Source organism: Parambassis ranga, chromosome 2, assembly GCF_900634625.1.
Source record: "Parambassis ranga chromosome 2, fParRan2.1, whole genome shotgun sequence".
Taxonomy (NCBI): Eukaryota; Metazoa; Chordata; class Actinopteri; family Ambassidae; genus Parambassis; species Parambassis ranga.
In genome coordinates this window covers 10,758,768-10,786,741 of record NC_041023.1, presented here as the reverse complement: position 1 = coordinate 10,786,741, position 27,974 = coordinate 10,758,768, and the positions used below count along the sequence as shown (strand labels likewise).

The window sequence follows — 27,974 nt, the reverse complement described above, 5'->3', positions numbered from 1 at the left end:
ACACACACACACACACACATACTGGAGACTGGTGCAGCGCCGATCCATACATGCACGTGTGTGTTTTTTGGGCACCAGACTAATCGTTTGAGTGTGTGTGCGAGGTGGAGCTGCATGAGAATGTGCATGTAAAGATTTAGGGAGCATCTTTTCTTTTTTACAAGGGGGCATGTGTGGAGACTGAGAGACGGTGTGAGAATGCATGGTGGGCAGGTGTTGTCGTGATCGGTGGAGTTTTTGGTGTATTATCGTTGAGCTGTCTGCCTGCCTCTCTTTTCCTCCTACTTGGTTGTCTTGTGAGGACAAATAGCATCCTGCTGGGATGTCCACCTCACCCAGTGCAAGAGATGGAAGCCAAAGGAACTCTTGTAAGTGACTTTTTTCATCTTTTCTATTTGAGAGCAGAGATCTGTGTGTGTTTCAGTGTGTCAGATGTATGTTTGTCATAGAATTGGTCCAAATAGAGTTCAAAAGAGGATCTTATTTTAAAAGCAGGCAGAGAGAGGACTTTTAGGGGATGCAACAATTAATGTTCTTAATAAAAGATTAGTGAATACAGAATGTACTTTTTTTGTCTATTGAAAATTCCAATAAGTGGATTATCTGTATGTATTTAGGATCATAAAGAGGTATAACATGTGCATAGTGGTGCATATTTACATGATAGAAACAGCACTCAGAGAGGTGTGTAATGTGGGTGTGTGTGTGTGTGTGGGTGCATGCCTGCCCATGTTTACATATTCCCTGGAGCGCCTCCAGCTGTCGATCTATTGGGAAGGTGCTGTGCATCGATTGACAGCCGAGCCAGCTGTATCTTTTCAGTCAGAGGAAGAGGAGCAGATGACATGCTGATGGCATTCACTAACAGACTGTCAAACTGATGAGTGTTTCATTTGTATCCTGGAGGACAGCACAGCCTGTGTTTGGTACCAAAACAGGAGAATGGTTCCTTTAAGATTTAGTCAGTCGTCATTTTTCCTGTCTTGCCACATTAGGAGTGAAATACTGAACTAGATTCCCTCTTCCCCCCTGACTGTGTGTGTGCATTTACTGCATGTTTTGTACTGCTTCTGTATCAGTAACTTTGCAGGGCAGTCCTATCATGATTGAATAATGCTGTAGCATTATGCAGTGGGTGAAAGTGTGTGGGACTGCTCTGCAGTTTTACTGTTTGACTTTGTTCTGGCCTCAGGCAACACACACACACACATATATATATACACAAAGCAGTGCTGTACTGTAAGTGGGTGATTGATAAGATGATGTGACTCATTTTGACTCATTTGGGAGCTCAGTGGGAGCGTACACACACACACACTCACACAGATGCACTGACATACACATTGACTGAGGCACAGCTCACAGCTGGGAAAATGAGTCTCCTTTTATTGCTTTCATTATTATTGCACCATCCCCCTCTACTCGCCTTCGTTCCCCTTCTCCCCCCCGTTATTTTCAGGATGTTATTTACTGGCCAACCTTGCATACAACTCCCCTGGAAACCATTAGGTGTGATGTGTCTGGGTGATGTGTTAATGATCACACAATGACACACCCACCTTCAGTCAGATATCTGTAGTGTGTTCATGAGGATGCAGGCTGCATCTTTAAACATTGTTATGTATGACTCCAGTCTTCTACTCACATGTTTACCTCTACTTCTTAGTTGTACTGGACCAGTTTGCTCCTTGTCAAGATGCAGTCATCACATTATCATAAAGCGGTGCCTTCAAATGGAAATATCAAATGGCTGCAGGCTGTGATTACTGATTTACTAACCATAATGTTACATAACCAAACGCAGCATGTGAGGAATCAAGTCATTATAGTTTGAGCCTTTGAGACAGGAAAAAAAGATGAATTAGGATTATTTTAAGATTAAACAAAGAAGATTATTTTTAATTATATTACTATCATAAGTTGTAAAAATAAAATGTCATTTGCATTAGAATTACATAATACATGATCAAAATGATACAAATAGCTGGACTATTTATGGATTTCTTTGCAAGACAGATATATTTTTAGATAAGAACTCTGGTTTTATACTCTGTTTCTCAGTGTGGTACTATCACAGTGTAGTGCTGCTGCAGATCTCCTTCCATCCGTTTGTGTCCTCTGTAAAGGAGCAACAGCAGGCACCTGCCACTGAGATGGATGTGCTGTGTCATCACTTCCTCTGCCAAATGATGGCTTGCCTCACCTCTCTTCTCCTCTCCTCTCCTCTCCTCTCCTCTCCTCTCCTCTCCTCTCCTCTCCTCTCCTCTCCTCTCCTCTCCTCTCCTCTCCTCTCCTCTCCTCTCCTCTCCTCTCCTCTCCTCTCTCCTCTCCTCTCCTCTCCTCTCCTCTCCTCTCCTCTCCTCTCCTCTCCTCTCCGCCCCCCTGTCTGCTTTATCTAGGTTCACATGAAACTTTAATTGCATGTAAATCAAAGCACTGCAGATATAATTAGTCTTTTGTGCTGCTTTAATAAGAGGGGTCTGGACTACTGAAATATGGCAGAGTAGTTGGCTTCTGCACCATCCCTGATGGCTAAAGCCATAGAGCAAGCACAACTTTTAATGCCAAAGGAAGAGACACTTTTATGAGATTTCTCTTTTAAAGTGTTTGTTATTGTAAACACATCAATATTTTTGTGAGCTTTTAGTGGTTAATTTGATGAAATGTGTCATTTAACACTAACCTATCTGTTTTGTTGCTTGAACATAACCAAGTTTATTGACGTAACACATTTGATGTAAGATTAAAAAATTGAATTTATAAGGTTTTAACGTGCCTATTAAAATACAGTATGTACATATATGATGTTGATAGGCTATTAATAAGAGAATTATGTTCAGAAAGTTTTGGATCTCATTCTGGTAACAGTTTGACACATGATGGATGTAAAGAAGCGTGACTTTCTGAGACGTGACAGTGAGCAGATGGCGGCACAGAAGGTGCAAAAGTTTCATTTGCAACTAAATGTTAAAGTTTAAATGCAGTATGTGACAATTTTAGAGGCATCTTTACATAACAGTTGAATATCCTGATTTGTAGGATGGTAACATGTTTGTGTGAGACATATAGAAATGTATGCATGCACACATGAAAGGTGTTGGTTGTCTTTAAAGACAGACTCTTTTGAAGTCATGAAGGGATCTGTGCTGTTAGATAGAGTCAGGGATGGAGCATGGCCTGTTTTTCATGAGACATAATAAGGACATTTTATCCTTGAATGACTCCACTTTCTGTGCAGGATTACATGAAAAAGTAATAATAGTTCCTTGTCTTTGCATGTTCCCACTGCATTTCTAAGTGTGCTCCTTATTTGCATGACAGACAGTTGCTAAGTCAAGAAGTCATAGTTATAGAATCATGTGACGGCTGACACATTATCTCTCCATATTCCTTGCCCTATTCTCTCTCTCTCTGAGTCACTGCCTTCCTTCTTTCCAAGCCATGTCCACATGGCTTAACAGGTGTTCCTGGCAAACCCAGAGCATTATGTCTCCTCTATTAACACTCATACTGATTACTCAACTGTATGAGCAGTGGTGATTTTTGCTCAGTTAGATTAGGAGAAACATTCTGACATCAAAAATGCTGTTGGGGTGCACAGCATGTTACAAAGACTGAACCAGAAGGAGAACCAAAGGACAGATAAAAGACATTAAAATTGTGAGAGTGGGTGTGGATATAGCTGGGTGGCTGAAAGAGCTAAAAGAGGGCATAGAAATGAGATAAGATGAACAATGAACAGGGGAAGAGAATGGCAGAGTGAGAGGGAGAAGAGGAGAGATAAAATGGAGAACAGGTGGAGGGTGAAGGAGAGCGGGCTGAAGAGAGACGTTACAATTAGAGTCATTCAAGAATGATAGAAAGCGAAGGTTTTTAGAAGACAAATCTATAAACACAGTGCAGATAAAGAAGAAGAATTATAGACACTCAGGAGAGTGGGGCAGGCTTCCACACTATCTGAAAGTCCTCTAATTGGTATTGGTTGTGGTGCTGAGGTTGCACAGACATCACAGACTGCAGGCACAGAGGATCGCCACTATTGGAGGACGGGATGTCTTTTTAAAAACCGAAGACAGCAGAATCTTCCCATTAATGTCATGAATTTGTGTTTTTTCTTTGTTTTTTTTTTACAGCAACAAATAAGCTCCTGCAGCTCATCATGCTGACAAATTATACTCTGAGCTGTGTTGCGTGACACAAGAATAAATACTTGGACAGATCTGCAAGGAGCATAATGACTGTAATTAAAGGGACAGTAGTGAGTGATGTATAATTTTACACACTGAGTTATGGCAGTTGTTTTGTTTTTAAAAGTGCATGTGTTTTACTTGAGCGGAGAAGTAAGAGTGAATCTGAATTTAGGCCGTCAGCTGATTTTTAACACCCTCGCAAATGTACCGTGGAGATGAAGAAGATGGGCCACTTTAAATTATATTGCTGACATGCAAAAAATAGACTCACAAATGCGTGTATACACACAGTGGAACAAAGGCCATCATGTATCTATTGGAATGTAAAATCTATTTTTTTTCTTCTAAAAACAGGCAGACATAATCAGTGTTTTAGACTGAAATCCTGGTCACAGATGGTTTAGAAATTGCATTTTCCATCCCTGTGTGATGTACCTCAGCAGGTGGGATATCTATTTTTTTCTCTACCCTCCCACTCCTCTGGGAAAAAGGGAGAGGGAGAGAGAGAAGATAGAACAAAGAGAAAAGTGATGGTGTGGTCAGACAGCTAGAGATGCTCTAATTAGGTCCATGGATGAACACTGCTTGGTAGAAGCCAGTTACAGAGTTTATTCTTCAGTTATATTTACACATTTCTGCATGTGTTTGTACCACCTTCACACTGACTGTGTGTCTGTGTGTGTTTTGCACACACAGATACACTAGACACTGGATTTCTGCTGTATATATACTGTAAAGTCAAGCTTGCTTTTTTCACTCCTCCATCCCCCCAACCCTACATAACTCAGGTCAGCCAGAGACAGGCCTCTCATTTACACCAGGGTCAGAGAACACACCTATTTTCCCTCATCCCCCTCCACTTTTCTCTGTGTTATTGGCAGAAAAGAAAGGCTGTGTGCACACCTCTGTGCCTAGATGCGTCTGCATATATGCAGATACCCGTGAATATTCCTGGGTCATTGCCTGTGTTGTCCAGTGACAGATTTATAATTGGTGTGCGAACGTGTGTGTCAGCGCAAGATGGCTTTATGTGGGGGGGAAGGAAGGCCCTTCCTGCTGTGTACCAGGTGACTGTGTGAGGCCCAACTTGAAGTCCAACAACAGATGGATTGACAATACACAGCACACTCACTGGGCCACTGATCAACTGTTTCATCACAAGGTGTGATGTTGTTGCTAAAACCTGTTTACCTCAAGAGAAGAAAACAGACAACACTACCTCATACTGTGTCGTACCGTGTTAGATATTTGAGATACTGAATGAAACATTCCAATTCTTCTACTGAATGAGACAGAGCATACATATTAGATTTGAAGACTGTGGATGATTTGCTCAGATTTTGCACTACAATTGGCCATAACATGGACCTACAGGGATACATTTCTGGACAGCAGCACTGAACCACATGATCATGATGCAGCAGCTGCACTGAGGTGCCCCAGGACATACATTACTGAGTATTCACACTGCAAAGGCCTTGAGCAAAAAAAAAAGTGAAATAGTAAAATAATCAAGAGGAGATATCATCAAAGAAAGGAGTACAGTAGTATGTCATGCCGAAGGGGAGATGGTGTGTGTGCGCGATGTTGCATCATCACACTGCTAATGCTCTTTGTAACATTTTCTCCCTTGGCCAAGATTAGGCTTATTTTACTATCCGTACTGGGGCTAATGTGGGGGGCTACACCATGACAGCAGAGCAATGAGGGGGTGACAGAGCAGCAAAAGAAGGATGAAGGGAACGTGTGAAAAATGGGCAGCAAGAGAGAGATGAACTGGAGCTTGGCAAAAGCAAAGATGTTGCTGATAGCTTTTGATATCTCTGTCAGGGTATAAGAAAAAAAAACACTGTTGAAATATTTAGAGTGAGACTTCAGCACAGATGTAAAAAAACAAGCTCCCTGCCCCACAGAGTGTGTTGAGCTTTTAGAAGAGAAGTCTGTGTGACGGTGTTGTTATTATTAGTTAATAATGTCAAAAAATGTTTTGTGATGGAACATGTCCCTTTCATTTTTGCTTATAGACCAGCAATACAACACCTGCTTGTAGCGACACTATCACTGAAATGTGCACAGTGTACTGAGACTGGAATAACTACATGTTCTCTGTAATGCAAGCACGGTACTCACTTTGGAGTACAACTTAACTATATCCACAGCAAGTGTTCTTTGGGGTCTCTGTTGAAATCTGCTTTGCATTGAATTGGGTAATTTCAGCGAGTGTTCACTTTGTTCTACAAGTGAGGTTCTGTGGCTTATTCATTCATACTGAGGTTCATTTTTATACAACTTAACACAAAAATTTACAAGGATAAAATGATTTAATCATGCAAAATGGTAAAAAGTTCATTTACAGAGATGTCATAATGTTACACACATTGATATAAACTTTGCTGTTAGTGGAGATGAGCCTTTTCGTTTTCTTGTGTTGTTTAGTAGTTTGTAGTTTGTTGGAAATATGTTATATGTGCCTTGGTCACCGTGGAGATGGCGCCTAAACTGACAGGGAGATATTATGTACATAAACAAATATTAGCATTATACTGTACAAACTGGGTAAGAATTGAGTCGTATCTATCTGTAATGCATATAGCTCTTTTCTTGCTGCTCCCACATCCACATAGACTGATTATCGCTGCCTCACGTGATGACAGTAGAGCAGTTCAGGGGAATGTGAAGGAATCTCATTTATATAGATTCATACAATGGTTACATTATCATCTGTGGCTGCCTCTTAATCTAACTCTATACAGACCCCCCCAACCCCCAACCCCTGCAGCTCAAAGCTTCTCTTAGTTGAGCTCTGCAAGTAGGAAACGACAGCGCTACATAAAAGGAAGCAGAGAGGAGAAGACACGGAAAGCCTTAGAAATAAAATATACAGGTTAAAAAGCAGAATTCTAGTTGACAAATCAAATTTGCGATGAAAGGAATAATATCATCTAAACCACCTCACCCACCTCTGTCTAGGCATCACTGAACAAACTCCATACTCCATACTGTAAAACACAGGTGGCCTCGGTACCTCTCACCCCTCCTCACAAGTTGGTTTGGCCTATGTTAGGTGATCCCATACATTTGTAGAACTACCTACCAGATTAGATTTATTAATAATCAAACAACCATGTTGCACATATGTCAGAACACCTGCCTGAGGTTTTTATAGCAGTTCAGCATGGCACCTCGTGTTTAAACTAATCTATCATTTATCAGAAAAGATCCACGTACAGTGGATACACTTGTACCGCTATTCTGGATGATGTAGCTCTGACATGATGAAAAATTGATCAAAGTGAACATGTGTGTGGGCCTGTTATGCACAGTGCAGCTGTGCTATGTATAAAAAAAACATACACTCTTAGATAATGGCACATTCCAGGAGACTGGAAGTATTGGAATGTACAGAGGATGCTAACAAGGTGACATGGCTCTACAGGGGGTCAGCTTCTCCCCCTTTTGGAGGACAGCATTAAATATGCGGACATATTTAATACAAAGAGAAGACAGTAGGACAGGAGAGAAACGAAATAACAAAAAGGGTTGGGAAATAAAACAGGAATATGTATTTTTATGGTCACCCACTCGAAAAAAATCTATGTAAACTTGTGTTGATCCGTCACTGATGTACTGCAGCAGCAGCAAGGCTCACAGCCCCGGCTGCATGTCATCTCTTATCTGCTTCTCTTTACTTGCCACTGCTTAGTTAAATAAAAACATATAAAGCAAAGTGTGTATAGGTCAATCTTGAGTGGAGTCTACACTGAAGACTTGCGGTGATCTAAGGCTGCGTTGAGATAAAGAGAGGAATCCTGCATAATGCATCAAAGCCTGCATGGATGTTCTACAAATCTAAAATATTCACGCATCTCTAGTCCCCCAAAACCAACAATGTCTGTGTGATTTTTAAGTACTTATACTTGCATATTGCATATCGGATGTGACTATCTTGCTCTTCATTTTCAAACATCAGTTTTTCTTATAGATGTGTGTGTGTGTGTGTGTTTTTAAGACCTGATATGACCTTTTTAACTCAGCTGCAGCTTTTGTTTGTCCACAATTCAAACTGCCAGAGGGCACAAGAGTGTTTGTGTGTTTTACTCACTGCAGTGCTCCAGACATTTCTTGTTTGTGAGTATCAGACTGGCAAAGTTTAGAGGCTAACTAGTCATTATCACATCACCCTTGTTTAAAAAAAAAACATCACCCTTATCAGTGTGAGTAAAGCTCCCTTCAAGGCAAGCAATTAACCTGTTAGAAAACTCTTCTTCTCCCCAGTTTATCTTCCTCTCCTCCTCATTTTGCAGGCTCACTCAGCCTCTCTAAGGAGCACATGGGAGCATTTTTAATTGTCTCCTCTGGAGCAGAGTTTTTATCAGCAGTACAGCATGACAGCTGTACTTATGTGCAGTAAGGTAAATCCTTTGTTAAGGGCAATCGTTTCTATCCAGCTCCAGGATAGTTTGAGTCATTGTTTCATGAAGCTTATTGGCTGATTGGTATTTGTTTGACAGTTCAGGAAGTGTCTTACTCCCATATGTATCTCTAAACGCATGGAAGAGAAAAGGGAAATGTCATTTTTCATTATTCATTTAGACATTTTAATCCCATTTTTGAAAGGATGTGTTTAGCTGCATGTGAATGGCAAATGAAGCAGGACGACAACTGCAAAATTTTGATTAGCCAGAGAATTCAATTTCCACATATTAGGTAACAGCATTTATCACCCATTCCTCAGACATTTGTTACACTCAGAATGAAACATGCGGTACGTTCCATATTCTTGGGATCACCGTGCGCTGCCAGCAGCATACAGCCAAAACAGCATCAGTGAGCATGTAGAGGGTTCATGTGGGCAGTACATTTTGTTGGCAAACAGGGAAGTTGTTTTTGAACAGATTGTGCAAGGTGGGTAGTTTGACAGGGTTTTGAAGAGCTGGGAGGCCTATGAGAGGACCCCCCCCCTCCTCCTCTTTCTCTTTGATGGATAGATCCTGTGTTTGACATGTACTGTCAGGTGCTGTCAGATAAAACAACCTTATGTCTGTCTCCATCTTTGCTCTTCTCTGTCACCAGTCATCCAGGAGGCCACAGAACCATAGAGACACATTAAGACGGATGGTTTGTTTGCAGCTGAAGGTCAATGTACGCGGTAACTTAAAGCTGCAGTGCAGGGCTCATACATGCTTGGTGTTAATGTACAGCTATAGCGTCTGCAAATACAATGACTGGAAGTGTTCCGTGGCCTTTGTGTCCTCTGCTGCTGACCCTTCTGGCCATCTGGCCTCCTCTGATATAAACTCTTCTCTTTCACCTTGTGTGTATTGTGACCGTATACACATGTTGTGTATACACATTCAAAAAGACCAAATGCCTTTCAGCAATGGAAATATTTTTGTAAATGTCAGCTGGTGGTGGAGCAGTAAATTTTCTCTTATCCACTGCCATCGCTCCAGGCTCCTTTTACCCATTACATTTTGAACTCACTCATTTTACATTCACAGAATAAAACAAACAGGCAGACGTGGCTAAACATCCCGGAGTGCAGCTGCTCACTGATATGAGGCAACAACTTAATTGAATATCTCAGATTATTGAAAACACTTATACAGTTTCTCTTATTTTGCCGCTGGAAAAATAATGAAATGCACTGTAATGTATGATATTCTGTAGTTGTATGTATGCTTACGTGTCACCTGTTACCTAAAGGATGAATGAAAGTGACAATAGTCAGCAAAAGAAACATATTACTTATATATTATACTATATACTATATATACTTATATTTATATTACTACATCTCGATGCAGTGCATTCACTGTATAATTGTCATTATTTTCTACCATTAAAGCATCAGCAAAATTAGAGTGAGGCCAGCTAAGCCAGCTGGCGGTGCGAGGGAAGATGAACAGCCCATTTTTTTGTTTTGTTGTTGAGGGTAATATTTCATTGACTTGATAAATGGTTTTTAATTAAAAAAAAAACATGATTAAAAAAAATAATTCAAAGGACATTTTTTGGTGAGTGAAGCACACATTTAGTCTTATCTTAACACACTCAGCAAGGTCAGGCTCACAGTTACAGAAGTGACCTTCACCCCCTCTCACGAGTAATTGGTACATTCCTTATTCCAGCAGCCTTCAGCTGTGAATGGTCGGGTTGCAAGTAGCTGACACCTCTGATTTGCTGCCAGGCTTAGTCGTGACCCATTCACTCCGCCTGTTAATCTCTGTGTGTGTGTGTGTGTGTGTGTGTGTGTGTATTTGTGGGTATCTGCACACATTTCAGCCTGTCTAAGCAATTCATGTCTCTCTGTTCATCTGTGCTTTTTTGTGTGACTAATTGACAGACGGTGAACCAGGTAAATAAAAATGGCAGCTTGCTGTTGTTTACACATTAAGTTGGATGCGTTCATATGTGGACTCAGTCGCAAGGAATTAATCCAATCACTCAGTGCTGTGTAATGGACCGTTAGGTTTTGTATAGGGTCCCGTAATGCTGTATGGCACAATAAGTCATAAGTTGTAATGAAAAATGCTCCATCCCGTGGTGGTGTTTAGACTTTGAATGACTAAGCAGGAGGCAAGAAGCCCTCCTACAGAGCTATGCAACACATGCTGGTGTGCAGTTGCCTGGTTACACGGTTAATTAAAAGAAATGTTTTAATGTGTGTTTTTACTCTCGTGCAAATTAGGCGAAGGTTACTGAGAGTAAAAAGAGTAAGGAACCTTACATAGTACCTGCATCTTTATCTTCAAACTGCAGCTTCATGAATAAAACCAGTCATTTCTAGCATAAATTAGGATTCTCGACAGGTAAATGAGTCAGTGATAATCCTTCGTATTGATCAGCAGGAGTCACATGTTCTTACAGTGTGCACTTCCTCTCGTTATCTCCATCATTAACTGTGGCTGTCACATCATTGCAACCATTCGTTTGATTACAGACCAGTGAAAACTACGTTCTGCTCACCAGCTGGGGATTGTTGGCGAATAAAGTTCCAGTTGTGTTTGTGATGATTAGTGCAGTCTGTGAGAGAGACGTGTGTTTTGAGTCCAGAAATTGACAAAATCAGTGGTGCAGGTGTTTGTTGTTTATCTGCAGTAAGTAGTAATAAATTGTTTGATGTATCCTCCTGTGTCATCACACTTTTTCTGTTGGGATGAAAAGGTGAGGATGCAAATAAAACCACAAACCATAAGGAAATCACCACTGTTGTTGTTTAGAAAGCATGAAAACATGCATGTAGTGCACAGTGCACAATTTCATATATATACTGTTTTTATATATATTTTGTCAATTGGTACATGTGTGGTACATGTGTGGCTGCTGTGACATATTAATGTCACAGCAGCCACACATGTACCAAATCATGTCTTTAAGTAATATTATTGAGTTTGATGTCTGTATTCATCAGTCTTCTTGGTTTCAATTTAAAAATAGGAGACTTCTTGTTTCCATGTAAATTGTAACAAAGTAAAGCCGGCGGCTACATTAATGTTACAAAAAGCTGCTGCGTAGGTTTGTTCTCCAAGATACCACCCTGCTGAGAGAGAAAGTGAAGAGCTGTGTAAATCTTGGATCCTGGGCCAGGGCTCTTAAACAAACAATTTTATACTGCACTAACACTGAAATGATGGAAGGCTGTAGGAGGCTTCAGGGTACCTTACAAAGAGAGTAACACTGTGATTTTGTCGTTTCTGAGTTTAGATGCTTTATCAGACTCACCTTAAGAAGAAGGATTCTTCCTGCTTCCTGGGCGTCTGTGTTTGAATGAATGGGTGAGCTCAGCAGCTGATGTATTGCAGTCTGCATTGACTGGACAGAAATGTTAAACAGGCTGACAGCAGACTGGTGCTGCTGAAAGACAAGAAGAGACAGACCTGTAGAAAGTGTAAATGTGGGTGTAGCTGGGGCCTTAAACAGCCTCTGTGAACTGTGAGTGAGTGTCAGAAATTGTGAGGATGATCTATCTGAAGATAAACTGAGTTACTGAAAAGCTTACACTGTCACTGTGTGTGTCTGTTCATGTGTAATTCATCCAGCAAAGTAACTCAGACTATTAGCTGCCAATACATTATTACATAACAGCACTTAGAATTTAGATAACTGGATGATTTATTCTAGAAAACACGCTGAACAATCACAGCGTGACTCACTCCTTTGTTTGTAATGTGCATACAGTGTGTTTTTCTATTAAACACACACACAAAAGGAGTTAATCTGTTCCATCTGTATTTCACAGTTTTCTGTATCATGCATATTTGTCCTTTAGCACAAGAGTAATTTTGATGTGAAAGAATAAAGTCGTGTGTGTGTTATTTACAGCACAGGGGCTGCCTTTGGCAGAAACCTGAGCACTTGAGAGAGATATAGCGAGGCGGACAGAATCTAAAAATACTACGGCTGAGTGAGCAGGGCTTAAGAAGAAGCGGCAGCAGCAGTGGCTGTCTCTGTGTCAGCCCTGTCTCTTGGTCTTCAGGCTGCATGTTGCTGTATCAGAATAAAATATGAGGCCCTCATAAGCGAGGGGAAACAAATCCATCTGAGACCAGACAACTAATTCCGAGTGACGGATAGAACAAGGCAGATTTTATGTCTGATGTTTGATCTGTTGAGTGATTCAGTGTGATGTAAAGCGCATGAAACGGCTATAATGAGATCACAGATGGATTGTTTGAGCTTTAATCAAAATAGAAAATGAAACATTTGTGCTGTGAGGACTGGGTATCAGTGTTTCAGCTATGCTTTAACAATTAACCTGCATCTTTATTTGTATCTGTAGGACTGTCACAATAACAGATTGTACACAAAAAGGCGGACTGGTATGCTACCAGTGTTAAGGTGCATTACCAACATGGCTTACGATAATAAAGCGAATTTGAAAAAAAAAACAAAACAAAATATATATAAACTGATTAAACTAATTGCCTTGAAAAAATTTGACCACCACTGTAGTTTTTCTGCTGCAGCTTCACAAATGATCCTGTCCCTCTTGCACAGCCTATGGCAGTGCCTGCTAGGCTGTGTGAAGGGAAGCACACTCCAAAGTGTGTAAATGACTGGCTCAGCAGTGACATGAATTGGCTGTTAATGACTTTCATAAAGGCGTATTTCCATTTGAAAAGGGGCCTGTCAGTATTACTTATCACTGGTGCTACAGCCTGTCAGTGCTCCAACTAACAAATCTCAGCAAACAAACTTCTGAAAGCACTCTAATTGACTGCTTTAAAAAAAGGAGTCTCAAATGTCGTTGGGGAAATATGAGTCCAATTTAGGACTGCCCACACAAAAAAGAGATGTGGAGGCAAAGTTAGTGTGATGAATACTTAAAACTAAGATTTGCATTTTAGTATATGAGCTCCAGATGTGAGAAAATGACTCCATTTAGACACTTGTAAGGCTGAAGTTGAATCCTCTTCTTCACCTGTCACCTTCAGAGTGTTCTTACACTAAAGCTGAAAAAAAATCTACACATGTGAAGGAACACACGCAAACTAAAAGCAAATACAATTTTGAGTTCCTGTTTGTGAGAGTAAGTTTATTTGCTTCTCTCTTTATTTCTGTTACAGTGGGTGCACAGAAGTGCATCACACACACACACACACACCACACCCACGCACAGGCAACCAAGAACAACACACACCAGCCCCTTTTCCTGTGGGTTTTGCTTCCTGCATTTGTAGAGCAGATGTTCCGCTAATGCTAGAAAGCGAAAGTCATATGTTGTATGTCATCTGAACAAGAAGAGTCTGTCAAGTGATTTGTGTCATTTCTTCTCATTTGGGTTTGTGGGTCACGCGCTGAAGTCTGGCAGGGGACGGTGTCATTTTTGTGAGTTTTTTTCTCTTTTTGTTGTGTAATGAAAGCAGGAAAAAACACACCGTGTAAGATGGAAAGTTCAAACTCAGGTAATGCAACACATTCAGTTGATACTTGCATTGATTTTTATAATGTCCTGTTCATTTCAGATGAGGCGGTCATTTTTTAATTAAATTTAATTATGACATCATCTGCTTTAAATATCATGATGCAACTGGCTTGACAGTCTATGAATAAGCTGCAGATGTACATATGAATCACATGTTGGTGTGTAAGACACTGCTGTTGTGAGGTGGTGTGAGCATTTCCCTATTGTTGCAGATACGTTTCTACCTTTGAATTCATGCAAATCTGCCTAATTTGTGGGACTTAATGATTTGTGCTCATACACTAAAGTCATCAGCACAAACGCAATCTTGCAAGCTAAATGAGAAGGCGCTAATAATAGTGCCTGTAGTTACGGTACAGAAGAAGAAAAAGCTATAAGAGAGGAGGATAACAAACCTGGGATGATTAAAATCTCATCATTAAACAGAGCAAATGATGTGTATGTGAGTGATTGAGGGGTGATTTATGCACCACATGCTTCGTGTCCAGGGTCATGGCTTGAGTCTTTGTGTTTTCAGTGTGTCTGTCCGTGAGGCACACACTTTGAATGTTTTATTTTTCCCCATTAAATGGCTGCACTCGTTTATCAATAATATAAGTATCCTGCCATGCAGGTTGGACTCCAGGATGGTGATGGAAATTGAGGAGTTGCTGTTTTGTTTCAATTTTGCCTGCTTTCATCATTGCTCCTTTGGTATATTAGTAAATTTAGGTCCAGATCACGTTTTGTGTTGAACACTCTTTGATAAACTTCAACTCAGGTTTTGGGGTTGACGTTTTGTCTGGATTCACACTGTAACTTAACTTTTGATTGACATTTATATCATAGTGTGACATATGGGATATGTCTTCTTCATTTAACAGCTGAACCACTTGGTAAACAATAGGTGCATGAAGACAGACAGGCAGACTAACAGATGGATACAGTCCATCAGCAGGTACAGTAGATGATGTAAATAAATAGACTGTGCAGACTAATAATGGATTAAGAATTAGATTACTGCCAAAGAGATAAAAAACAGGATCTAGCTGTAACATTAATGCTGTCTGTCCGCAACCCTAATTATAACTAAACACATTGCCCTCTTTCCCCCTCTCTGTCCCCCCTACTATCCACTGCTTGACAATCTTAACAAAGCTTCCCTGAGGCCCCTAATCTAATATAGCAGTCTCTACAAGATATCCACACACACACACACACAAAGCAGCCAGCAGCAGGGAAAGAAGAGTCTGGGGAAGATGAGGGAGTGATGGGACAAAGACGAGTCATCAGATAAATGAGATAAACTGAGCACCGAGTGTGGAATGACAGGGTGAGAGAGAGAGAGAGAGAGAGAGAGAGAGAGAGAGAGAGAGTGTGCTATTCTTTTCCAAGTCTCCAAGCGCTGTGTTTGTCTGTGAGCTCTGGTGGGATCTCATTGTTCTTTTTTTGTGAGTTTGTGTCCATCTGCTGTAAGCTACAGCCTATTTTATTGAGATTCTAGCATGTAGCACAGGGTAATGCCTGGCCAGAGTTAAATATATTATACCACTGAACAGTCCCCACTAATATCATACCTATTTAAAATCTAACAGACCTATTTTCAAGACGAGGCATTTTTAACCTTATTTTTTCTAGGTTCAAAGATGTAGGTCACATCAGACATTTTATATGGAGTGTCCAGGCTCTTGCCACAGTAGTTAAAGTGGGTGGCTTTATGTAATGCTGTCATCATATCAGAAGGAGATGAGAAAACTAAAGAGACAGCCTGTCCGAGACTCCAGGCTGTAGCAGTGCCCACACATACACACAATCGTGTTTCAGTCACTTCAGAGAACATTACATTGACTCTTTTTTTCCTGGAGACTTAACTTAAACTAAGGCCTGATACCAAACTGTAACGATTTTACCCTTGCCGGCACCTGCTCTTTTACATAGAGTCAAAAATAGTTATGACCAAACATGCTAAACTCCACAAACTAATGGGTGATGTCACAGGCCATGGAGTCCTGCCTGAACCTATGCGGTTTAAGCTAATGCCATAAATCACGAAATGATATTGAGTATTATAGCAGTTATCAGGTAAATATAACCTGTGGTCATGTTGAAGAATATTTCATAAAAGTTGCCAAGTCTCTTTTTTTATTCCCTTGTGTTTCTAGTGGAGATAGATGCAGAGCATGCACAGAGAGTCCCTGGAGCAGAGCAAGGAGGGGTCCCACCACCCCAGGTCAAGCTGAAAGAGAGGCAGAAGTTCTTCGAGGAGGCCTTTCAGCAGGACATGGAGCAGTACCTGACCACCGGCTACCTGCAAATCGCTGAGCGGAGAGGTGAGAAAGAGCAGTGAGGTTGGAAATTTCTCACAGAGACCATGCTAAATTTCAATTTACTGTGGCCTGAGAGGAAGAGTAAAATGGTAAGGTTGATGTAGTGGTGTGTGTTTCAGGGACGTCTGCATAGCCATCCGGCACTGAAATGAATGATTTTCCAAGTCCTGATACAATCAGCTGAAACTGTGGTGAGGCCTAAAACTTAACCATAACCATATCAATACCTCTTCCATTGGGATTGTAACAGTATCGGTCCTGCAGTGGTTTAACCCGTATACTTCTGTCAAATCTCTGCTGAAATACCCCAAGGACCTGCCAAAATGAGGGGCTGCTTCAGAACCAACACTGAAAGATGTTATGAATTCCATAGGCCCGTGTTTATAGTGTGATTTTTCTCCATCTATCCTTCTCCCTTAATCCCCTGGGATTGGCTTATTAAAGAAGACTGTGGTAAAGCAAGGAAGGGGGGGGATGGAGCCACAGGAAAGAGGCTTGAGGACAGTAGAGGAGAGGAAGAGTATGTGAGATGTTTGTACTGTCAATCAAAATGGATTTTATCAGTGCCGTTGTGTTAATAACCCTTAAAAACAATCCCTTTTGAAGAAAGATTCACGGCTCTCAAAGACTGCGTAGATAACATTTGAAACACATTTGAACCAAGGCTACTGTGTGAAGAGCTGGAGCTTATTACCCTTGATGTAGCTGTAAATCCCTACAGCAGGGCGGTGCCACTGAAGAGCAGAAGATGGAGATGGTAGGAGAGAGAGAGAGAGGCAGAGGATAAACTGAAAGAAGGGAGAGAGGACTGTGGATGTCATAAGCCACTGAGCCATCAAAAGCTAGTCTCTCGGGTCTTACATACTCTCCCTCACACATCCACACAGAGACATATGCACGCACGCACACACATCTCTGCAGGCAAAAACAGTTCTTCCCAGCAGGGGAACCTTTTAGGCAAGGTCACAGTGGGGCTAAAAGAGGAACATGTTAAAGGCAGTCACATGGAAAGGGTGTTCTCAAGGCAGTGCTTTCCTGGACACAGTTTGAAGCGTGTGTATGTGTCCGGTATCATCTGTGTTCACAGGCCATTTGGGGCTGAAAACTGAATCATCATCCTGCAAACTATGTTTTATGAGTCTGAATAGCTGCTGTTTGGTGGTAATTGCAGAGCTGACAAGGGAGATATGGAAATGCATGAGAAGAGGCTGCATACTGAGAAGTCATTAGGGGGATTTAGACCCTAGTTCCTCTAAAATGTGTCATACAAAGTACTGCTGCTGTCTTCTCAGAGAGAGACAGAGGGAGAGGAAAAAAGCACATCTCCATTCAGCTTGTATTTAGTTTTCAGAATGTTTGTATGTAATCAATACATGGATGTCAAGGCACCTGAAATGTATGTCTGTGTTTAATAAAAGGGCAGGGAGACTTTTGGACAGCCTCCATGGTAAATAACACACCCCTTATTTCTCTCTTTCTTCACTCTTTATTCTGCTCTCCCTCCCTGTGCCGCCCTCTTCTGCTCTCCTCATTTCCTTGAGGTACGGTAGCCAATGGTATCTTCTCTCACTGCTGTGTAACAACCAATCATGCTGCTTCTTCCTCTTGTGCTTACAACTCGGCTCCCCCTCCTCCTTCCCATCATCTCCTCAATGCACTGAGTGGCTGTTTGTGACGCATGCAGCACATCATAATGGTAAACACAGGGGGTGGAGTTGCACCCCTGCAAGGTGATGAATCCAGGAGTGTATCAGTGGGTGTGTAAGAGGAGTTCAGATAATTGTTTTACATGATAAGGGTTTCTGTCATTTCTGGGACAGATACAGGTGTTTAGATGGATTATAGTACCAGGCATATTAGCTATATAAAAACGCTGCCCCAGCTTATAACACATTATTTTATTTTTTCGTCCAGGAGTAGTGACTTCCTGAGGTCATCGCTGAGAAGACTTCAGGAAAGTACTGATGCAGCTCAACCTACATTATAATATAGATGTCAGAATTTGTTGCAGTAGTGTCAGAGTACCTGTGTCCACCATTGTTCTTCTGTTTGGTCACTTTTAAGCTTTAGTGTGTAGACATTGCTGTAGATACAGCTTCCCATAAACAGCTAGCACTCCATTATTTGTGATACTATGCACTGGGTTGTAAGGTAAACAAAGTTCTTCGCATCATGCACCACCAGCTTATCCATTTCAAATGCCATCCAGCTTAAATGTGTCCATTTGCTTCTGACTTTTTTGAGAGCCAACACAAAAAAGAAACACACACAAAGTGGCTCTCTTCCTGGACTCAGACCCTTGCTGCTGCATTCTGGATACTTTGGTGTATGTTCTAACATATTGCTTTACCGTGTTGTGTCCAGAGCCAATAGGCAGCATGTCGTCCATGGAGGTAAACGTGGACATGCTGGAGCAGATGGATCTGATGGACATGTCCGATCATGAGGCTCTGGATGTGTTTCTGCACTCTGGGGGCGAGGACAACAGTGCTGCCTCACCTGTCGCAGGTAGGAGGCTACAAATATTACAAATGTACAAGCTACAGATCGACTTCCCTTGAAGTTCAAATCATAGCAGCTGGTTGACAGGTGTACGTGGTACGAGTGTGGTATAAAAGTATAGCTTAGAGCAGATAAAATGTCACTTAAGTCGCAGAGCAGGACGCCAGGATGTGTATTGCGCGCCTACCACTGGAAACAACTCTGTTGAACAATGATGAACTGATAATCGCTATTAAGAAACTAATTAAACAGTACTGCGCACTTGCAAATATCATTAATGAATGAATTAAAATATTGGGAATTACTTAATATACAATTAGAAAGATTTCAATTCATTTTAGCAAAAGACTTAATCAAAATGAAAAACAACACTTAGAGCAATTGATAGAGAACATTTCAGACATTACCACTTGTGTTATACATCAAGATGATGAGCAGTTCTGAGGAGTGTTGTTAAGGCAGAAGGAATGTCAAGACCTTTTTTCGACACTAGATGGCCCCAAATATCTCTGCTCTAAATCTCATAGAATAAAGAAAACAATTCTTTCAAATTCATTAGCTGAAGGCAGTTTAGATGTCTTGACCTTTACTACATTTATTCAAGTATTAAAAACAAATTGGATGAAAAGATTTATCAAAAACCCAAATAGTTTATGGAATATCTTCCCAAATTACGTTTTCAAGATGGGAGGTCTAAATTTCCTTTTACGTTGTAGGTTGGAAAACTTCCAGTGAAACTAGCCAATTTCCATCAGCAGGTTTTACAATCTTGGTCTTTATTATATAAACACAATTATTCGCCTCACTGGAATAACTCTTACATTTTACATAAAAGCAAGTCTTTATATTTACACAACTGGTATAATGAAAATATAAATACTGTGAACCAATTACTTGTTTATTATTATGTCATGCATGTCCTTCTGATTACTCAGGTCCAGACGGTGAGTCCTACACCACAGAGATCAGTCTCCAAGTTCCCACCCAGGCTGAATTACGACACAAGCTTTCTTCCCTGTCGTCCACCTGCACTGACTCAGCCAGCCAGGACACGGAGGCTGGAGAGGAGGACGAAGATGAAGAGGAGGAGGAGGACACAGAGCAAGCGGGAGGATCAGGGGGAGGAGGAGAAAGGAGGAGCAGGCCTCCTGTGATAGTGACCCTGGATGATGAGGAGGTGCACCCTGACACATCGCTGATGGACAGGGTGGATCAGGAGGACCAGACCAGAAAAGACTGTGAGGAGAACAGGCCAAAGGTTTGAGGAAGGTTGGACTGAATTTTAACACACACACACACACACAGCTGTCAAATTAAACCAACACACATGACGATATTAGCTTTGTTCTTAAATTGCTAACACACTGAGGTTGCACTAACTGCCATATGACCTTGCCTTAAAGCCAGTTTTCAATTCTAATTGAATCATTAAAACAGGTTTGAGTTCCCTTCAGCAGAATGGCATCAAACATGCATGTTTAGGTTAAGAGCCCTGTTACCAATGAGGACAACTGGACTGCAGCTGGATACATCTTGCATTATGTGTCATGTGAATCATGCTATCAGCTGCTTTATCAGCATTATAGTGCTCTAAAAGCTTATTGCAGCTCACATAAGCAAATGCAAGTGATGGCTGTATAAAGAAGTGCCACAATGGCATCACCCATTAGTATGAAGCTGAACATTTCAACTGATCTAACTTAATTTTGCCACCAGTGAAGTTGCCCCCTGCTGGTGATGAGACAGACTTGAATTGGCCTCACTTCTAAGATGCAGGCACTTTGGTTATAGACCTACAGTCTAAGGCTTTTTTTTATCACGGACAGTCTTTTTAATTATTGCTGTCATCCAAAGCTGCTATTGTCTATCTAACATTTGAGCAGCTTTAGTTTTATTTGTTAAGATTTCCAGTTTTATTCTCCTCTTCCATCCCTGATAATGAGAAAGTAATACATTATAAATATAAAAGTTCTTTTTCCTGATTTGGTTGAATAATTCAGACATTTCTATCATTTTCCCGATTCAAAGTTCATGAATTTGTTTTTATAATATGGGTGAGTTAACCCTTTATTGCAGCAAATTCTAAATAATTAGCAGAGAGCACCTGACAAACAAACTACAAGGGCCTTAAAAACCATAACTGTATGGAGCTAAAACCCTAAAATGTGTCATTGGCAGTGACAAACATGGTGTTATATCTGGCCAACACTCAATAACACAGCAGAGCTTATACACTCAAGTTCAGGTACAAGAATCAATAATCTAACACCCACACACCTATGTACAGGAGAGTCACCCTTTGCCATTCCTCTGACAAGTAATATTTGGGTGAACTTCTCCTTTTGAACGAGGACCAAATCCCTGTTGTGGACTGTGTGCTACGCACTGGACAATGCCCAGAAGGTTTGACCTGTATCCATTTTTTTTGTGTCAGGAATTGTTGACATTTGTGCGATGTGACAGCATTACTCCTTCCTTTCTATTTCCCCTGTCTACAATTTCTGACTTGTTGTTAATAAATGTTTCTCCCCCAGCATTGCTTAATTTTTATGTAAGCGCTCCGAAGAACAAGTTAAAGAATGAAATGCCAGCTGGATTTAAGAGTTTGAGCATGTTTAACGGTCCCTGTACACTTACTCTTTGATTTACAGGCTGGCCTGAGCACTTAACAAAATGGCAAGCTGACACAGTGAAGGAGTGTATGCAGAGTTCTGCAGAAGAGGAAACAAGGACTGAAACTCAGGGTATTTTCTTTCAGGGGAGAATATTTCACCATGTATACACACTTAATATTACAATGTAATGCACTTTTAGCATTAGAGGTAAGAGAGGAAAGCAGTGAGGTGGCTCTGTAAACCCATTATCATCCCAGCAAACTGCCTTTATGGGCCGTTAAAAATGATTTCTTCTGCCAGTGGTGTCAAACTTCTGTATAAAAAGAGACACAAGCAGGCTGGAAGAAATGAATTGTCGGTAAGTTTTTATTAAACCTTAAGTACAAACTGCAAAAGTAAAAAACTGTCAATATAACCAACATGAGACTCTCTTTCTGAATGGAGGGAAAGGCCGAGATACGGCACTATAATAAATTAAAGTCACCAGAGACCCCACTGTAGAAGTAGTTCATACTGTAGAAAATGGAAGAAACAAAAGTAACTGAAGAACAAACAAAAATCCCATCAGAATAAAATATATTGTAAGGCCATAAAAACTTGACAACCACTTTTTTTTTTATGTTGAAAACACCCGACTTGGTATTTTATTAAATAGTCCTAAAACAGTTCAGTCTTCTGCAAAGGGACAACAACCAACAAACTGGATTATAGGATTTTTCCTTGACAGTCACCACTGGCAAGCTCAGTGCAACATGAGTAGCTACTACATTTTTGTTGAATTTTCAGTAATGAAAATGTAAAAACCCATTTTTTTTGTCAACATATCTTTTTTTTCCCTTTTCTTTAAAAAAGTAAAGCTAAACAAACAAAACTAGGTTGGGGGCAGTCATTGGCTACTCAATATCTTCTTTCTTAGTGATATAAGCAGCACTTAAAATTTGTATACACATTTACCAGAGCAACCCTGTAAGCGTCACACTCACATGGATGAAGAAAGGGAAATGTAAGGCTTTTTCTTCATCAAGCACTCTCCTCTGGAACATCTTCACTCTCCTCTACTTCTTCCTTCCTTCCTTTCTTACTTAACCCCAGAAAAGGCTCAAGTATTTAAAGAAATTTACAGGATTATGTACAAAAAGGTTGATGTTTGTTTGTGTTGGACTTTTTCCTCACTCATAATATATCTGGTAAAGGGAAAAAAATGCAAAAGCCAAAAAATAAAAACAAAAAGACAATAAAAGAAAAAAATTGGTTTTGATATTTCACATTTTACACTAGTGGCTCTACTTGAGATAACACATCAGTTCAACATAAGTAAAAAAAACACAAAATAATAATAATATAATATAATAATTAATGTTTACTGGTACAGATGAAACAAGAGGACTGGAAGAATGGAATGTTAACACGATTGCACATCTAGAACCAGAAAAGCCTGAAAGCCTCTCTGCCCTGTGGGACGGGGGCGCGTGAGCTAGCAGTCAGCCATTAGCAGGCGCTAACCCCCAGATTTTTAATTTTTGTGTTGTTATACAGTAATTATAACCAACAGCACCAATAAAAAAATGGATCTTCTCGCTAAGTATCAGGCACCATTTTCACTCAATAGCGAAGAAGGGATCCCTCCATACTACCAGGAAGTGAGGTGAGCGGCGACCCTTAAAAAGGTCAAGCATCTGTAGTAGCTCTGCCTCCTCTCACATCCACCAATCAACAGAAACAACCACAATGATAAAAAAAATTACAGAAGACTTCTCGCAAACAAAGCTAGCAAAAAACAAAGCTAAAATTCAAAGTAGAACATGTAAAGAAACATAGCCAACCAACAGTAAACCAACATCATCTGTCTTTCAAGTTTTCACCTTGCATCTCCAACCCCCCCCTTTTAAAAACACAAAACACTGCAGGAGCTGCATCAAGAACGCATAAAATCAATAAAAAGGACTCCTCTTCCTCAAAGCAAGGACAGAGAGAAACTTTGGGTAACTACTCGATGTCATTTTCATTTCACAAAACTGGGAAGGGGGGGGGGAAAGGCCGCCTTTTCATTTGTCCCAGGTTCACAGTTGAGTGACGCATGATGAGAAAGGGGGTGGGGTTCAGTCTCAGGGTGGAGAGGAGGGCAGAAAAGAGTGATGCAAGAAAAAGGTAACAGATGTAACCCATTTCCATTAGGGAGGATGCAGAGGGGGGGTGGAGGTAAAACGGGGCCCATCAAGTCTTCCTGTGAACATTACACTTAATGCTTATAATGTGGACTCAAGGACGGGCGGGAGAGGGGTTCTAAAATCATCCAGAATAAAAACAAATTCTTCTTTCACACTAGTGCAAAAAAGACATCTTGCTTTTCTTTTTTCTTTTTATAAACAAGCCTGTCATACTAAAGGTGAGATGAAGGTTTGTGGAGGACAGGTGACGGGGGATTTTCTCAACAACAATCATTAGGTGGTGAAAGAGGAGGGGCTGATAGTGATCCTGCTTAAAAAAAATTAAAAGGAAAAAAACAAGGGAGCTGATGAGCATTGGGGGGTCAGAAAGGACGTGGGCACAGCACACAAAGGGTGGCGATGTCATGACGTCCCAACTCAGGACACAGCCGCGGCCTTGGGTATGTGGCTGGAGGACAGACGTGCCAGGGACACTTCCACAGTGGCACGTTTCCGGGGGCCTCGCTTGGCTGGCGACGCTTTGGCAGGGCTTAAGCCATGGCAGGTGTCCCCACCTCCTCCTCCTCCTCCACCGCCTCCTCCTCCAGTAACGATAACTGCTCCACTGCCGCCGCCACTTCCATTCTTTAACATGGCTCGACCGCACACCTGGTTCACCAAAGTGTTGATTTGCTCCTGTATGGGACAGGCAGAGAAGAAATAGTTTTGAAATGAAACTAATACAACAACAAGCAAGGGTATAATGTGTGTGAATTGTATGTTTCTGCCACTGAAGTGCACAAAACATTAGCCTGCTCTCTACAACAGTGTAAACCTGTGTGATATCTCCCCCTGCTGTACAGAGGGAGAACTGCACCAAACCCTGGCGAAACGGGCTTACCTCATCATATCGGTACATCATTTTAAGGCCTCTGCAGGACTTGTGCTTCTCCACATAACGCAGGGCACACTCCAGACAGAAGACCACATTGTCAGTCTCCTGAACCACCTGCACAGACAGACATGATGTTACAATAGAAACCAGGGACTCAGAATTCTCTTATTACTTAGAAAGTAAGAACCCTAATAAATCATTCAAATGTCTTCCACACCTACTCCATGCTGCTGGCCACTCTATGCTGCTGGCTAGTAGTAAGTGAGCTTGCATACATTATTATATTATTGCATTCATTTTCAGGTACAATGTTGTAAAACTTTCATCATCTGCTTTATACATTTTTAAAATACTCAGCCATAAAATGCACAAAATGTACGTGTAGCACTACTGTACTGTATAATCTGTGTGATTTTACTTTTTGATGATATTGTGGATGAAAATTAGACAAACTCTGCTCTCACCATGGACAGATAGCAGAGATGCTGACAGATCTGGCAGCGTCTCTCTGAGGACTCCAGTGCCAGCCACTTGCCGCGAGGCTTCTTGCGTCCCTCACCGGGTCCCAGGCTGCAATCATGTGTGCCATAGCGGGCAGTGGAGAGCAAACCTGCCTTGTAAAGTTCCTGACGTTGGTGCAACTCTATGTTCCTGTTGTACAAAAAAGATACTTGTTGGAGAGAGCCAAATGTTTCATGGTGTGTTAATCTAGATGCTTGCTATTGACTGTGGACAGAGATCATCATATCATCACTGGTTTTCTTATGATCACATATTAAGATAAATCACTCTACACATCAAAAGAACATCAATAGAGAAAAGTCATTGGACCGATCACTCCTTCCGAAGCCTCACAGGACTATTTGTGCAGCACTGCAACCTACCTGAGGTCTTTAAGTAGGGCGGAGATGGTGGTGAGGAGAAGGCCATTGTCCCTCTTGGACTCGGCGGTGGCGATCTGATACAGTAGCTTCTCCATGGAGAAGGGTTTGGCTATACAACGACACTTCAGGTCCTACACAAAAACAACCACAATAGATGTTTCTGTTTTTTGTCTTCATATAAAAAAATACAAAACTTTCCACCCATAATCAGTCATTTATTAAACCCGTTTTAACTGTTTACACTGACAGATACAGCAGATAGATGTGGGCTGACATGCTCAAACAAACATGACATTGTTCCAAGTGGAGCCCCTTTTTTGTACTCATCAATATTTTGTAGTTCTCCGTCAGTCAGAAGAAAATGTTTCAGGCTGTTCACCACAATGCAGGACATTATATGAATGTCATATTACCCTTGAGGGCAATCTTTGTATGCCTATGAATACCAGGGTATGCATTTCCATCATGATAATGCTCCATAATGACAGTAAGAAACATTTTCCTCTCTTCTGTTACAGCTATAATGAAGTCCAAAGGCTTTCCCATGATCACACGCACAAAATAAGTCATCTCTGTTTTCAAGAAAACTCACAGTCACAATTACTCCTCATAGTTCTACACAGTGCCTGATTAGAGAAGCAAGGTTCAGTCAGAGTGTTAATGACTGCAGTTCAAGAAGTCCAGTGCAACCAGCAATTACAAAGCTGGAGTATTTTTAAAATATACACCAATTATGTGAAATCTATCTTTATTTAACAGGCATGGCCCTCGGCACAGCTCCGCCCACCCTGATTTATGTGCTGACCTTTGCGGCCTGGTAACCCAGGTTCATCCAGTGTGGAGTGGCAAAGTGCACCGTCTCTGACACGCTGTAGCCACAGCACACTTTAGAGACAAAGGCACCGGGGAAGCAGACCACAAACTGGCCACTCCGCTGGACTGTACGGTAAACCGTGATGCCTTCACGGCACAGCACCTCTGGAGAGATCTGCAAGATTAACGAGATGGGGAGAGAAGAAAGGTGTGTTACATGGTCCTTAAAGAGTTATAAGATGGACTGAGAGCTAAAACATGTAGAATGATATATTACAAAACACTGACCATGATGTTCTTCTCCAACATTTCTAGTCCTGGGGTACCATTGGCCTGAAGCAGTGTATGGACCACCTTGTCCAGCTTAGCCTTCTCCTCAGCAGGGACAGAATACCTTTAGGAAAAACAGACACACACACACACACATTAGCACAAATAAGACTAAATCTGTGTATTTTTCTCACTTTTACTACTAATACTCCCACTGATTTTTCACATTTAATCTACACACTCACACCAGTGATGGTGAGGAAGCAGTCCTGTGTGTACTTACCAAATGCAATCAGCACCAGTGTGTAAGTAATCAATATATGGAAGGCGATTTTGGTCTCGAGACCAGCATGAGGTAGAAAAGACCATGCCAATGTTTAGCCAGGGAATAGTCACCCCTGCAGACACAGAAAGGTTTAAGAAGAAGAGAAACACAAACACTATATTACAAATGATGCTGTGATGGCACTGTAATTTATTGATGTAGCAGCTACAGTAGCTTTTGAAGTTGCACTGGCAACTTACCAGGCACAGCACCCAGATGTCTCAGTATGGATCCAGAGTTATTCGGGAGGACAGTAAGGTTCCAACCATGTCTGGGAAAAAGAGAAAAATACATTCTTCATTTTTAGAGCTGACAAGAACACAAAGCAGATTTTCCTCACAATCATAATCATCATCAAATTAGTGATGAACTCTTGAAGGTACTTACTTTGAAAATGGCTCTGACTTTCCTGTGGGGAAACCACTGCCATGTGTACTGGTGTCCACCTTCCCACAATGCACTGCCACATGTCTGTCTCTCTGCTCCACAATCTTCCAGTACTCTTGCTGCAAGAGGAAGTAAGTAGAAGAATGCATGGACACGTGTCACAGTCAGTTATGCTGGCTAACTGCGAAAGCTGATATATGACTAATAGCTGAAGGTGAATGCTAACCTCAACCTCAGAAGCTCCTGGTTCCTTGTTAAAGCACATTGTCATTGTGTTCCGGGCTATCCTGAAGAAGTTGGTCAGGGACACCGATTTCCCCTGCAACAAAGAAACATTAAACATCATAAGTCACAGCATGATGAGGATGAGGGGAGAAAACTGCAGTCTGAATATTTATGGTATTCAGTTAAGGAAAATGAACGGAGTAGGATTGTGAATAAAAAATGAAAAAACACTGCTGGTCAGTGACTTCTCCTGTTTCCCACCTCATGTTTGCACAAGTTGAGAAGTTAAAGGGAAAGAATTATTGCTGAAAAGAGGCATGCAAGTTCACAGTCAAATGCATCAAGTGCACATGTGTTTGTATGTGTCGTCTCAGGCACATTTGCCCTGGACTTGCCCTCTCTCCCATGAACACTCCTGCTACAGGGAATCTTTGAAGGTGAATATAAATCTGCCAGCTCAAGGGCCTGCTGAAAGATGACCTTGTCA

The 27,974-nt window shown here is 41.2% G+C and overlaps 2 protein-coding genes across 4 annotated transcripts in view; one reads left to right on the top strand and one right to left on the bottom strand.

Moving 5' to 3' along the window:
- Positions 1–27: 27 nt before the first annotated feature.
- Positions 28–20,905, top strand: dtnbp1b (dystrobrevin binding protein 1b). Of its 2 annotated transcripts, none has more exons than XM_028424150.1 (4): positions 28–368; positions 16,260–16,427; positions 18,789–18,932; positions 19,862–20,905. In XM_028424150.1, the coding sequence occupies exons 1-4, from the start codon at positions 323–325 to the stop codon at positions 20,188–20,190; spliced, it is 687 nt and encodes a 228-aa protein (XP_028279951.1). In that variant the 5' UTR covers positions 28–322; the 3' UTR covers positions 20,191–20,905. The 2 variants fall into 2 exon arrangements, with proteins under 2 accessions (XP_028279951.1, XP_028279943.1); XM_028424142.1 differs by lacking the exon at positions 28–368 and adding an exon at positions 13,906–14,098.
- Positions 20,906–22,000: 1,095 nt separating this feature from the next.
- jarid2b (jumonji and AT-rich interaction domain containing 2b) overlaps positions 22,001–27,974 on the bottom strand; it is an 85,616-nt gene continuing 79,642 nt past the window's right edge. Inside the window, exons 9-18 of one of the 2 annotated variants that reach the window (XM_028424125.1) lie at positions 27,489–27,581; positions 27,263–27,381; positions 27,076–27,146; positions 26,834–26,948; positions 26,569–26,674; positions 26,273–26,455; positions 25,468–25,598; positions 25,048–25,234; positions 24,590–24,697; positions 22,001–24,384 (exon numbers count right to left, since the gene is read on the bottom strand). In XM_028424125.1, coding sequence (XP_028279926.1) covers positions 24,127–24,384; positions 24,590–24,697; positions 25,048–25,234; positions 25,468–25,598; positions 26,273–26,455; positions 26,569–26,674; positions 26,834–26,948; positions 27,076–27,146; positions 27,263–27,381; positions 27,489–27,581 — 1,371 coding nt within the window. In that variant the 3' untranslated portion in view covers positions 22,001–24,126. The remainder of the gene's footprint in view (positions 24,385–24,589; positions 24,698–25,047; positions 25,235–25,467; positions 25,599–26,272; positions 26,456–26,568; positions 26,675–26,833; positions 26,949–27,075; positions 27,147–27,262; positions 27,382–27,488; positions 27,582–27,974) is intronic. The other variant, XM_028424130.1, reaches the window with a different exon arrangement.

Coding starts and splice junctions, on each gene's coding strand:
- dtnbp1b (XM_028424142.1), top strand. CDS start 14,050: ATGAAAGCAGGAAAAAACACACCGTGTAAGATGGAAAGTTCAAACTCA. Junction 16,428..18,788: donor GCAAATCGCTGAGCGGAGAG/GTGAGAAAGAGC, acceptor TGTTGTGTCCAG/AGCCAATAGGCAGCATGTCG. Junction 18,933..19,861: donor TGCTGCCTCACCTGTCGCAG/GTAGGAGGCTAC, acceptor CTGATTACTCAG/GTCCAGACGGTGAGTCCTAC.